Source organism: Physeter macrocephalus, chromosome 15 (assembly GCF_002837175.3).
Source record: "Physeter macrocephalus isolate SW-GA chromosome 15, ASM283717v5, whole genome shotgun sequence".
Lineage (NCBI taxonomy): Eukaryota > Metazoa > Chordata > Mammalia > Artiodactyla > Physeteridae > Physeter > Physeter macrocephalus.
This window is the reverse complement of record NC_041228.1, coordinates 79,570,163-79,584,268: the sequence shown is the minus strand read 5'-3', so window position 1 is coordinate 79,584,268 and position 14,106 is coordinate 79,570,163. Positions and strand designations below refer to the sequence as shown.

Here is a 14,106-nt window from a genome sequence, read left to right as displayed (position 1 = left end):
AAGCCTCTCAGGGTTCTGGTCTCTGTCTGGATGTGGCATCACCTTCCGTGTCTCCCGGCTTTGGAGGATCCAGCCGTACCCCATGCTTTTCCGCATGACACTTCCACAGCTTACATCCACCTTGAGAGCAGACCCGCCTCCAGAAAGCCTTCCCTCACAAACTCAGGGGAGGCCTAGACACCCCCTGGTGCAGCACTGATCATCACGCATTACAGCTGAGATTGGTGGAGATATTGCTCTAATCCAGACTCAAGCACCGTTCAAGGACACAGAATCAATTTAATGACTAGTAAGGAATATATTGACGAATATGATATTGCCAAGGAAATAAGTGAAAGCCATGAGCTTTCATCTAATTCTGTTTTCTTTTCATATTTCTATTTTTCTCCCTTTATTCATCATTACCATTCACATTTATAAGATTTACAAAATTACTGTACAGTTGATGTACTAGTTTTAGTAAAAATGTAATTAATAAAGTTCAAAAACAATAAGCAATTAGGATACATTTCACACGAATGAAGAACAAATGAGAAGGATAAAGATGTGTAAAGAAAAATATTCTTAAAGAAAAGCTTTGTCATGGTTTTCTACTAAATATGACTCCTAACCCACCCACAGAAAAAAAGGAAGGAAGAGGAGGCGCTTACGGGACACTGGCATTCTAACGTGTTGTTAATTCATTTCAGCGGGGAGGGGAGGATGGAAGGCAGCAGAGGGGGTGTGTACCTGGGCTGCTTGCAAAGTCGAAGGCGGAGGCCAAGCAGAAAGAGGGCTTTGAGGGAAGATTTGATTTTCTGCTTAACCAGGAGACCCATCAAGACGATCTGCAGCAGAAAAAGAAAAAGCATGTCTGTGGTTATTGCCGGGCAAACGTTAGTTAACTGTCAAATGCCAGGTGATCGGTGTTACAGGGAGGTTAAAAATAGATTCTGCCTCCAAAGCAATTTCGTTGTAATTTTTAACGTGTTCTGTGTAATAAGTTGTAATCCATATAGATTGTGCTTTCTGGTGTGTTTGCCCCCTATGTTGCAAAATAGCCTTAGATTCCTCAGAAGATAGATGACATAGAGCTTAAATTACCTTCATATGTAGACGTTATTTCATTTTTTGGAAGAGGAATTTTTCTGTGGGGCAAGAGAAATTAGGCTCTGCCCACAGTGAACCGATAAAGAGACAGATAAATGTATTAGAGGTTTTTTGTTTTTTTGTTTTTTTTTTTATTCTACTCTAGAGTTTTTCGTGTTTTATCTTATTTTATTTTATTTTTGGCTGTCTTGGGTCTTCACTGCTGTGCACGGGCTTTCTCTAGTTGTGGCGAGTGGGGGCTACTCTTGGTTGCGGTGCGGGGGCTTCTCATTGCGGTGGCTTCTCTTGTTGCAGAGCACGGGCTCTAGGCACACGGGCTCAGTAGTTGTGGCACACGGGCTCAGTAGTTGTGGCGCAAGGGCTTAGTTGCTCCACGGCATGTGGGATCTTCCCGGACCAGGGCTCGAACCCGTGTCCCCTGCATCGGCAGGCGGATTCTCAACCACTGCGCCACCAGGGAAGCCCTAAAGATTGTTTTGCCTATTCTTGTTCAGCATGTAAGTTTTTCGTCTCATTTGTGCAGCTTCACTTTCCATTTATAGACATACAATTGATGAATTATATTTTTGAATAGTCTGCATTTAAGGAACACTTGATATCATACAAACACTTGATTCATTTGCTAACCTGAGTCCCTCAGTTGCAGCCCCCTCTGCCACCGTCTCTGGGGGATTACAGCCAGCTCGGAAAGTCTCTGTGGTAAATGTCGAAAATGTGGAGGAAGGGAAAACGTTTTCTTTTCCCTTCCCACTGAAGTTCTCTAGATCACTGGCATTTCTAAACTTTAAGCCAATTCTAACCATGAATCTTAAACGAATGGATAGCTTATGGGACACTTTTTACTTGTAGAGAGAGAGTGAAAAAAGCTTAAAATAGCAACAGCATCGTAAAGAAGAAGAAATGATGACTCAAAACAGACTATGCTTGAGAAAATCAGTAAATTACTTTCCTGAGTTTCGTGTCTTGTACCAAATGGGGCTCTCGGTCTGTCCTTAATTTTAAGGATCTTTCAGGCAATGATTTGCAATGGAAATTCAATTATAATCATACTCAATCAATGGGTCTTTGATGTTTGGTTAGGCAAATAATTGTAGAAAACCAAAGAAGTAGGCTGGGCTAAAAGGAAAATAGGAGCCATGGAGCATGGCCGACTTGGGTTTGATTCCCACTTAATAGTTGTGAAATACTATGAAATGTATGTGATGTTTCCTTAATTGCATCCTCTGGAAAATGGCAGTACCCTAGCTATTGCAGGGCTTAGTGGGAGGATGTGAAAGGGTCTAGACCAGTGTTACACTCACTGTAAGAAAGATGACATTCCCCTGAGGGACAGCAGTGGACACGTGGAACGCTTCACAGGCCCTGAGTGAAGTCCATGTTGTCTCCCATAAATGACTCAAGGTCAGGAATGAGGGATGGAGTCCATACTATGTGCCTCATGATCTTCACATGAATATTCTGATTGATAATATTTCATCATTTCATCTTCAGTCATAAGTGGATTAATCACTGTTTGTAAGCATCTCACTGGTTTAAGAATGATGACCTTAAATTATAAAACCCAAATGGCATTGAACCCAAAGGTTTTAGCGTTTATCTGTTTGCCTGCATTATTTTCTTTTATTTTTTCCAAAATTGTTACAGCCTGCAGTAATTTAAAGAAAGCATATCTATTATGAAGAGTAGCTCAGAGGCAAATGATTCTTTTGTAGAATTTTTTTTGTGTCTTTAATTGTGAGAGCACTTTGGGTGATAAACTTTTACTGTATATTTTCCTATTACCCACTATGTTTCTTAGCCATCTTCAGTGACTTTATTACAACTACATTATTGAAAACGCTGGGACTCATTGCGTTGTTCTTCACACATGCGACATCTTTGCTTGCATATTTTAGTAACTTAAAAATATTTAAAGACATCTTCAAAATGCCAGGTACATTTTAAATTTATCCTTTCATATAGTCATTCAGACAGTATGTTGAGTTGAACACTGTTTCTGACTGTCAAAAATAAACCAAAAAAATGTTTTGATAAATACCACTAGTAAGGTATTTTGGCTCCATTATTACTAAAATCCATTAAATATTTTATTTTATAGGGAAAATTTTTTTTATAATTTTTTGAAATCTATTCCATGGGAAAAGCTAGCTGAACAAAGTTAAATGAGTTTTTTTTTCTGAAAATATCCTCAGAATTTCTTGAGCTAATGAACTTCAGCAAATGTATTTGACCAGGAGCTAGCAGAGCAATCATCTATGGAAAGACTTGAGGAAATGAGAATCTGGCCTGTGACTATTTATTCTGAAGACTTTGGGTGGAATTCTAGATTTCAAAAATACTCAGAAATATTTTCATACATTGCTATCAGTTTTTTTATTTGTTTGTTTTCTTTTTTTCCCTCCTTTTGGACTTGCTCTCCATCAAGTTCAACAAATTAAGATTACCACTGGTTGCAGGAATTTTCCAATCCAAAACCAAGGCCCCTTTGTTAAAGTTATGCAGCGAGGACAGAGACCACTGGGCTTGCAAAGTTCAGGAGATATTATGGACTATTTGCTTACATCGTGTCCCTTCTACTGTTGGAAATTTCACAGCACTTCATAAGTTCTCATGTTAGTATATGTTTTCTGGCATATTCACCCAAATCAATGCAAGTACACTTTAGCGGCATACGTTTCTTAATTTAGGAAAATACTGATATTACCATAACACTGTGCTCTACCAACAGTACAAATTCATATTATTGTTGCAATAACAAACAACATATCCAATGCTGAAGTTTTTAACTGAATTTATGATAGCATTCAAAGTAAGAGATATTTCAATTTTGACATAATCAAATTTCTGAAGTTTTACTTTGATTCCAAAAATTGAATGGAAAAGAAGTTAAAGTTAACTGATTTCCTAATTGAAAGATTGATAGACAAATGACATCATTTAATCGTGAAGTTCTTCTGCTAATAGAGACAAATCAATATCAATAGCTTCATTCTGATACATGAACAAGAAAACTTGAAGTCCAAAATTTGATTTGGAAAGGGAGTCATCTGATCTCCATAAAAATTTATGCTTAAAGAATATTTTAAATGTACTTATCTAAATATATTACAACAATGTTATGAACAGAAATAGAATGGTATAAGAACAGTGGTGTCCACTCATCTTTTTCAGCATTGATATTCTTAACATAGTTGCCATAATGTTTATCAGAATCTTAAAAACAAAATACAAGTATAAGGACTAGGATTTCCAAAGATTCTTTTTTTGTTGTTTTTTGGGTTTTTTTGCGGTACGCGGGCCTCTCACTGCTGCGGCCTCTCCCGTTGCGGAGCACAGGCTCCGGACGCGCAGGCCCAGCGGCCCTGGCTCACGGGCCCAGCCGCTCCGCGGCACGTGGGATCCTCCCGGACCGGGGCACGAACCCGGACGCGCAGGCCCAGCGGCCCTGGCCCACGGGCCCAGCCGCTCCGCGGCACGTGGGATCCTCCCGGACCGGGGCACGAACCCGCGTCCCCTGCATCGGCAGGCGGACTCTCAACCACGGCGCCACCAGGGAAGCCAAAGATTCTTGAATTAAGCCAATTTTTATACCTGTGTAACTTTTACTGATTATATTTACAGATTCAGATTCCTCCCAATTGGTCTTAATGAATTCATAGCATGTTAAGTCACACAGTTTACCTAGAAGGTTCTAAGTCTTACTAGTTTACTGAGTTACCTCTTAACTGACAAATCTTTCAGCCCATCATTAGATTCATTAACGACTTTATTCATTTTTGGAGGGATCTACTCACAGCCGAGGATCCGTGCTCCATATTCCAAAAAGTCTCCAGGCTTCCTTCACGTATCTGCCTCATCCGCATTCTTACTTTTGTTACTCTTTATTTAAAATAATGAGCTTTAACAGCTGTTAAAGTCTGGCCTTTGGAAAGGTCAGCTAGTTGAAATAGCAAATTCCTGTTTTACTTTTATGACTACATATGAAATATTATTTCAAGTTATAATTATAATTTGAGAATTTGCAACCTTTACTTTTACAGTTAAGCCAAGCTAGACATAAATTTTCTTGTCCAAAACCACATGGTAGGTTAATGTCGGGACCTGAGCTGCTTACGATAATGTTTTTGGCAGACGTTCCCCTGCAGCCTTCTACCAGCTCCTTTGTTTTAACAAACTTATCTGCTTTCCTCTTCTTAGGTCCCCCTTAAAGTCATATTATTGCATTTTCCATGTAAATACATGACTCTTATGAGCATTATTTTAATGCAAATTGTTCAGAATTTTCATTTTTTTATATTTATTAATAATAAGGTGTTTAACACTTTCCTTTATTTTTCATATATTGTATTTCCTTACAGTTAATTTTTTGAAAGGGAATGTCTGGATCACATAACATCCACATTTTTAAGGCTTTAATATATATTATAATTATTGCCCTAAAGAATTTCACACAGTTGCCAGGAATTTTATACAAATATTTCAAGGTAAACTTGCTAGCTTTAGTTATTTTAATTTTCAGTGATCTTTGCTAATTTAACATTTGGAAAAAGCGAAGTCATTGCAATATTATCACACTCGTCTTTATTTCTAGTGAGATTGAACACGCTCTCATATTTATTAGAAATAGTAATGTTTTTTCCATTTTCTTCAATGACTTTTCTCTGTAGTATTGTCTTTTTATTTATTAGGTTGTTAGGATTTTCCTTATACTTTACCATATTTCCTGCTATATTGCCACTGTTTGTTGTTTTTCTTTCACCCTAACTCTAATTGTACATATGAATATATAAATTCTTATTAGTCCTAAATCTAGAACTCCCTCTTTTCAAAAGTTACTAAATACTCACTTACCTACTACCGTGTAGTTCTCCTGGATTGTTTAAATTATTTCACTTTTTAAAACATAAAGGATTTTCTTTAGAAGAAGTTGTGAGATAAAGGATATAACTCTTCTATTTTTCTTCCATAAAGTTAATTGCCCCGGATAATTTTATTGTTAAAAGATGCTTTACAGTACTAGACTTAAGTCAAACATCTAAGAGGATTTGTAATGACTGGATATTGCTTCTGTATAGATTGTATAGCCTCATAGTAAGAACAAAAGCAAAGACATCTACTTATACAGAGACTAATATCTTCAGAAAACTGACGGTGTCTTTTTTATCTTAATATGTAATAAAATGCTTAATATATAAGAGCATAGATGTTTGGTGAATAAATAAATGAAAAATGAGCAGTATTCTGTATAAATTCATTATGCCTCATTATTATATATTACTGAGAATTTCCTCATCCTTATTTTTAAGGACTTTATGATTTTGCTATTTTATTATACTTTTAAAAGTGTAAACTTTTTAAATTAGCATGTAGATTTCATACTGTCTAAACCTGCTGCTGCCACATTGGAAGATGGCTTTTAGCCTCATGATCTTCTAGACCGAGGTCCCGCGGATGGACGGGGCTGGTCCCATGAGATGCTCGTGCTGGCTTGTCTCATGCGGGCGCCATGGAAGTTTCCGTTGTGATCGGTTACTCAGGCAGACCTTTCATCTTGACAAAGACACGGGTTATTAGTTTGAGCTTCAAGAGAAAGTTCTACAGAATTATCAGTTGAAAATCACCTTATCACTTCTATGGATGAAAAACAAAGAAATGGAAAATAGGTGTTTTTGCTGATTCACTGGCATGGACTTATGCTTTAAGTGAGTTTGTTTCTATTTCATGATAATGTAAAACCAGATACGCAAATTGATTTATTCATATATATGTTTAAAATGACTATTTCATGGGAACCAAAGTTATTTCAGGAAATTAAAGGATATATTGAATACTAAGCCTTTGATAAGTATATTTTCATTTACTTTTTAATACTGGGATATAGGACTAACTCAATATGATTACCTTTTACCAGTTAAAAGAACAATTTCTTGGTTTGAATATAGATATGAGTTGCATTGACTCGCCTATGTTTTTTTTTTTTTCCCTTTAGGCAGTACTTTGGAGGTATAAGTTTTCTCAGCTTAAAGGTTCTTCGGATGACGGCAAGAGCAAAATCAAATTTTTGTTTCAGAATCCAGATACTAAACAGATTGAAGCAAAGGTAAACTGAAACTAATCACAAGACCACCTCTAGCTACATTAATGCCATTAAGAAAGAAAGGGGAGAAACTTTAGGAAACCCAAAAGTGCAAAAACACACGTTCTCTGTTTTTACCTTGGAATATACTGCATGGCCAAAAGAATAAATTCACGTAAAGATTTTAATGGCAAATTTTCACTGAAACGCATACCTTAAAATAAATTACACACAACGAGTTGCATTTCTTAGTTTTAATTCCCTACGAACTGTACTTGTGTCACACTAAAATAATATTCCGGGAACTAAAACAGTCACCTTCTTGATGGCTTCACATTCTAAATAATAATTTAAAATATTCTGACTCGAGTTTATCATTATTTAATCCCTCTTTGTGTTCAGATATGAACACAAATCCCTAAAGAAAAATATTTTTTTAATCAATTTATGTTTTCCCCATGTTATTCTATGTTAAATAAAATGAATAAATGAATGATTTTTTTTGCTTTGCTCCATGCAAATTTTCAGTATTCTGAAATTTATTAACTATGTTGTTTTAAATCATTAGAAAGATTCACTACTTTTATGCTTATGAATGTATATTTGTAAATATTCAAAATCTGAGTGATTTCCTTTACCCTTCCGTGAAATTCACAGCAACAGTCTTTGGGTTAGAATGAGTTATAAATATATTATTTCAGTGGGGAAGAAAATAAATAACGAACACCAAAGTGAAAAATCAATTCTATGGAAATGAAAACTGAGACATAAATTTTCAACTCTGGATTAAAATCACCGTAATTCTGTTACATTCCTATACGTATTAAATCCAGGGGGAGTCTTGGCCTGACATTCAGAGCCTTCCGAGGACCGAGCCCACCTGACTCTCCCATCCACGTCTCTTGCGGCCCTGCTCTGTGTCCAGACCAGAAGCCCTCATTCTCCCTTTAACAAGACGATGCCTTTCTGGCCTTATACATCTGCTCATGGTTTTGTCTGGATTTTTCTCCTTAGTCCCCTCAGCTCTTGATCTGAATCTCTCTACGAATACCCACCCCTGCCTTATGTTTGTCTCTGACGCCTTCTGGGCTGCAGGCCGTTTAAGGGGGGCTGTGCAGGCAGCTCCTTTCTGCTGACTCCTGTCCTCCTGCGTTTCTGTAAAGCTTCCCTGTTCCAAGTGGTCTTGCCTTATATTTGTCTCACATCAGTGGGGACAGAGGCCTGGGTAACTTCACCCGCTCCGTCCATTTGCTTGTCTCCTAATTCTCACATCTACATCCCATCACAGCCCGTCCCTAAGCGCAGACCTTTCTCTGGGGCTACAGCACCTCTGCTTTCCCCTCCGGCTGCCGTGGGTGGATCGTTACTCTGTGTCACTTACACCGCTCTTTAAACTGGTTCTTAGTGTCACTATAAACAGCGCGTTACTATTGTCCAAAAGTATGTATCTTTAGCTTTTGGTGGTTTTCCCAATCTTTCACACACAGGACACATCCTAATACGGGAGAATGGTGTTAATGTTGTCAGTTCTATACTCTTCTGGCGAACGTGGAGTGTCAGCCACGAGTTGATAAGTTTGATTTGATAAGTTCCTTCTCTTCTGATATTTTCAGTGTGCTAACAAATCCTTAGTTGACAACATGAAGCAAAAAAGATAAATGCAGTGAAATGACTACTAACTGTAGTATTTAGGCTTCAGTTTATACTTCCTTAACTTTTCTAGTCATTAGTTGTCTGCCAGCTTCTAAATACTACTTTTTCTGTTTATAATGTTTTAAGCAATATTTCATAAATTCATTTAATAAGAAATAGTTTCAGAAGATATTTATTGAATGTTTTTCTTGAATTTAGAGGCAGTGATTTTTTTTTTAACATCTTAATTGGAGTATAGTTGCTTTACAATGGTGTGTAAGTTTCTGCTGTATAACAAAGTGAATCAGCTATATGTATACATATATCAAGGCAGTGATTTTTAAATAGTGAAAAGAGCAGTCTTAAAACCAGTGGGAGAATCTGACCATTGGTGAGTTGCCAAAGTGTAAGTTTCTGCTGTATAACAAAGTGAATCAGCTATATGTATACATATATCAAGGCAGTGATTTTTAAATAGTGAAAAGAGCAGTCTTAAAACCAGTGGGAGAATCTGACCATTGGTGAGTTGCCAAACTTCTTTAAAGTCACCATCTCCTTCTATAAAATGAGAGAAAGTAACACCTCCATGGGTAACACTGAAAGCACCAAATTAAATACGGAGACTGTTTAACAAGTGACACTCGCCAGTCAGAACAGTGGCCAGCTCTATAGCACTGTTTAGCCGTACTGGTGTGTATCACCTCTGCAAATATCATAGAAATTATATTAGATTAAAACTAGTAAAATTGCTAACTATGCTATAACCTTGATAACCGTAATTTGTGAGCAGTAGGCAAAAGGTCCGTCACAGGAGGAAAGCGAGGAGAATGCCAGCAGGTATCACATCACGGGACTCGTGGGACCATCTGTCGTAAGCATGGCTTATGGTTGAAATTGATGTCTTTGAGAATTCAACGTTTTCTCTGTTTAGGGCAGCACTTTTTTTTTTTAATGAGAGAGTAGGAAACATGATATAGTGGAAAGAAAATTAGGATCAGGTAACCTTGAGTAAAAAAAAAAAATCTCATCTTTACCATTTCCTGGCTATATTCCCAGGGGCAATTCATCACCAAATTATGACTGCTACCTTGCAGGGAAAGTGTAAGGAATAAATACCCCTGGTACCTGGCATATGGAAGACACTCGATAAATCACTGATGAATGATTTCATCTTTAAAGAATGTAGCATAACAACTAAGGAAGTATTTTTAAAAATAGCAGTATTATTATTAGGAGAGAAGTTAGTAAAGGTGATTACTTAACATATATAGACTGTCCTTCCCACATTTAAGAAATTCAAGTTTATAACCATAACCCAAATGTGTGTCATTTTTCACATGCTTTGGACAGTTTCTGTGTTTTGTTCATTTCTATTAATTTTTAAAATTTTAATGTGGGAAATTTGGCCTGTGTCCCCATCTCCAAGTCAGGGACAGGAGCTTCTCCTGTATATTATATAATATAACTCCTCTTAATTTATGTATGTTGTAACATTGGTGTCCACTCTGTGTGGTCATTGTTCACTAGCGTGCCCTCTTCACTAGATCAAGAACTTTGAAGCGCAAGGAGTGTGTCTTACAACATATAATCCTAAGGCTTAACCTGATGCTTGCCTGGGATCAGGCAAGTAAAAACTGTCTGTGTTTCACTTCATTTAATATTTCCTGGTGCATTACTGAGTCACTCTCCCCAGTCTCTTTTTCATTTAGGCAAACAAAATTAGGTAGTCATAATCTGAATGGATGGATGTTGGAAGATAGGAAGAAGTATTTGGAATTTACTTTGTGTAGCAGTGTGCTGAATCATTTATTCTGATTATTATTTCCTTTGGTTCATTTTTTAAAATCTTGGTTTTATTTATCCTTTCCTTCAACATAAATAAAATGCTGTAGAAATATTTATTTTAAAACATGTTAGAAAAATGTCTTCTGGGAAAAGTAAACACAGTTACCAAGGCATCAGAAACAAACCTAAAGGCCATATGGATGTAAAAGTGTTTGTGAACTCTTCCAACTCACAGGAAGTTATAAAACTAGAAGATGTTCTGTGTACCCTTTGTCCAGTTTCCGCCAGTGGGTAAACCTTATGTAACTATAGTATAATATAAAAAACAGGAATTTTAACATTGACGCAATATGTGTATATTTCATGTCAGTTATAGCATGTGTAAATTTGTGCGCCCATATCCACAATCAAATACACAACCATCTTCCTCATGCTGCCCTTTATACACACCCCTCACTCCCACCATTCCTAGTTCCTAGAAACCACTAATCTGTTTTTCATTTCTATAATTTTGTCATTTTGAGAATATTGTATAGATTAAACGTACACTATGTGAAATTCTGAGATTGACTTTTTTCATTGAGCATAATGCCCTATGTATGCATATTGATCGTTTGTTCCTTTTTATTGCTGAGTAGTATTCCATAATGTGGAATATGGAATATGGACCTCGTTTAGTTTAACCATTTATCTGTTGCGGGACATCTGACTGCAGTGTTTAGTTATTGCTGCTGTGAATAGTAGCATACACGCTTCTATGTAGACGTGACATTTCATTTCTCTGGGATAAATGCCCTGGAGGGCAGTTGCTCAGTCATATGAAAACTGTTTATTTACTTTTAAGGAAAACGCCAAATTGCTTTTCAAAGTAGTGGTGACATTTTACATTCCCACTAGCAATGTATGAGAAACCCAGTCTCTCTACATCCTCACCAGCATTTGAAATGGTCACTACTTTTAATTTTAGCAGTTCTCATCATAGTCTTAATTTGCATTTCCCTAATGGCTAGCAGTGATGAATAACATTTTACATGACTATTTTCTCTATATATATGTTCCCTTTGATGAAATGTCTTTTCCTGTTTTTTGCCTATTTTTGAATTGTACTTTGTGATTTGTTTTACTTAGAGTTTTATGAGTTATTATGTATTTTGTATATGAGGATTTGTTAGATGTGTTGTTTGCAAATATTTTCTTCCATTTTGTAATTTATCTTTCATCTTTTTAACAGGGTATCTTGCAGAGAAATTAAACAATTTTTACAAACCCAATTTATCAGCTCTTTCACTTAAAAATTATAATTTTGGTGTCATGTCAAAAATTCTTCAGCACGTCACAGGTGCCAAAGGTTTTCTCCTATGCTATTTTCAGAATGTCTTATAAGCTTGCCATTTACAGTTAAATATATGACACATCTGAGTTCATTTTTTTTCTGTAAGTTGTGAGGTTTAGCTGACCTTCTCTGTTTTGCCTGTGGTTATCCAGTTACAACAGCATCATTTGTTGTAAAGACCATTCTTCTTCTATTGAATTATTTTAGCAGCTTCATTGAAAATTACTTGGTCCTACCTCTGTGGTGCTGTTTCTTGCATCTATCTCTTTGCCAGTATTATACATTCTTGGATACAGTAGCTATATAATAATCCTTGAAACGGATGATTCTGTCCACTTTACTGTTATTTTTTAGAATGCGTTAGCTGTTCTAGTTGCTTTGTATTTCCACAGACATTTTACAATTACCTTCTTTATATCTATGAATAATGTCACTGCCCCTTCGGTAGGGATGGCATAACCTATATATCAATTTCAGGAGAATTGACATCTTTACTATGTTGATTTCTTAAAGCAATGAAAACAGAATATTTTTCTATTTTTTGACCTTTTGGTTTATTTATTCAGTATTGTGTAGTTTTCATCATATAAATCCTATGCATGTTTTGTTAGATTGGCATTTAGGTTAATCATTTCTTCTTTTTTTGAGGGAATATAAATGATATTTTGAAATTTTTATTTTTCAAATATTAATGCTACTATGTAGCAATACAATTAGTGTTTATATATTTACATTGCATCCTGAATCCTATATATATATATATATATATACGCGCGCACACACACACACACACGCACGCACGCACGCACGCACACACACATATATATGCACTTAGTTCTATGTCTTTTGTTTCTATTTTTGATTTTTAAAATTCTTCGCGTTTATTTACACAGATTATTAAGACGTATGCAAATCAGGATAGATATGTTCCTTTTTTCAGATCCGTATCACATTACAATCTTTTTCTTGCCTATTTTGTTGCCTACAAATTTAAATACCATACTGAATACCAGTGGTGACTGCAGACATTCTTCATTTGTTCCTTATTTTAGGGGAAAGTCATTTAGCTTTTCACCATTAAGTATGATGTTAAATTTAGTGGTCTAATAGAAATTTTTTTCTCAGGTTGAGTTAGGTCCCGTCTATCTCCATTTTTCTGAAAGTTTTTACTATGAATGGGTATCAATTAATACGACAATAACAATTTTCTTGCTTAGCTTGTTAATGTAGTGGCTTATGTTCATTGATTTTCAAATACTGACCCTGTCTTACATTTCAGGAATAAACCCTACTTAATGATGTGGAATTTTTATATATATTGCTGAATTTTATTTGTCAAAATTTTAAGTATTTTTGCTTTTACATCTATGAGAGATTTGGTCTGTAGGTTATTTTGTTGTTTTTTGCTTATTTTATTTTGCTTTGTTTGGTACTGTCTTTGCCTGGTTTTGGTATTGGGACAAACTGTCTTTATAAAATGAGTTGAAAATGTTCCTCCTCTTTTACTTTCTGGAAGGTATTGTGTACTATTTTTGTTGATTCTTTCTTTTTTTTTTAACATCTTTATTGGAGTATAATTGCTTTACAATGGTGTGTTAGTTTCTGCTTTATAACAAAGTGAATAAGTTATACTACATATACATATGTTCCCATATCTCTTCCCCCTTGCGTCTCCCTCCCACCCTCCCTATCCCACCCCTCTAGGTGGTCACAAAGCACTGAGCTGATCTCCCTGTGCTATGCGGCTGCTTCCCGCTAGCTATCTATTTTACGTTTGGTAGTGTATATATGTCCATGCCACTCTCTCACTTTGTCCCAGCTTACCCTTCACCCTCCCCGTATCCTCAAGTCCATTCTCTAGTAGGTCTGTGTCTTTATTCCCATCTTGCCCCTAGGTTCTTCATGACCTTTTTTTGTTTCTTAGATTCCATATATATGTGTTAGCATACAGTATTTCTTTTTCTCTTTCTGACTTACTTCACTCTGTATGACAGATTCTAGGTCCTTCCACCTCACTACAAATAACTCAATTTCATTTATTTTTATGGCTGAGTAATATTCCATTGTATATATGTGCCACATCTTCTTTATCCATTCATCTGTTGATGGACACTTAGGTTGCTTCCAGGTCCTGGCTATTGTAAATAGAGCTGCAATGAACATTTTGGTACATGACTCTTTTTGAATTATG

At 36.2% G+C, this 14,106-nt stretch overlaps 1 protein-coding gene across 2 annotated transcripts in view; it reads left to right on the top strand.

The window, feature by feature from the left end:
* The window catches only part of SNTG1 (syntrophin gamma 1), a 191,938-nt gene that overhangs the window by 166,864 nt on the left and 10,968 nt on the right, over positions 1-14,106 (top strand). The window contains exon 16 of one of the 2 annotated variants that reach the window (XM_024127072.2): positions 7,079-7,189. The exons of the other annotated variant lie outside the window; for it this stretch is intronic. Within the exon in view, the coding sequence (XP_023982840.1) occupies positions 7,079-7,189 (111 nt within the window). The remainder of the gene's footprint in view (positions 1-7,078; positions 7,190-14,106) is intronic. 2 annotated transcript variants of the gene reach the window in all.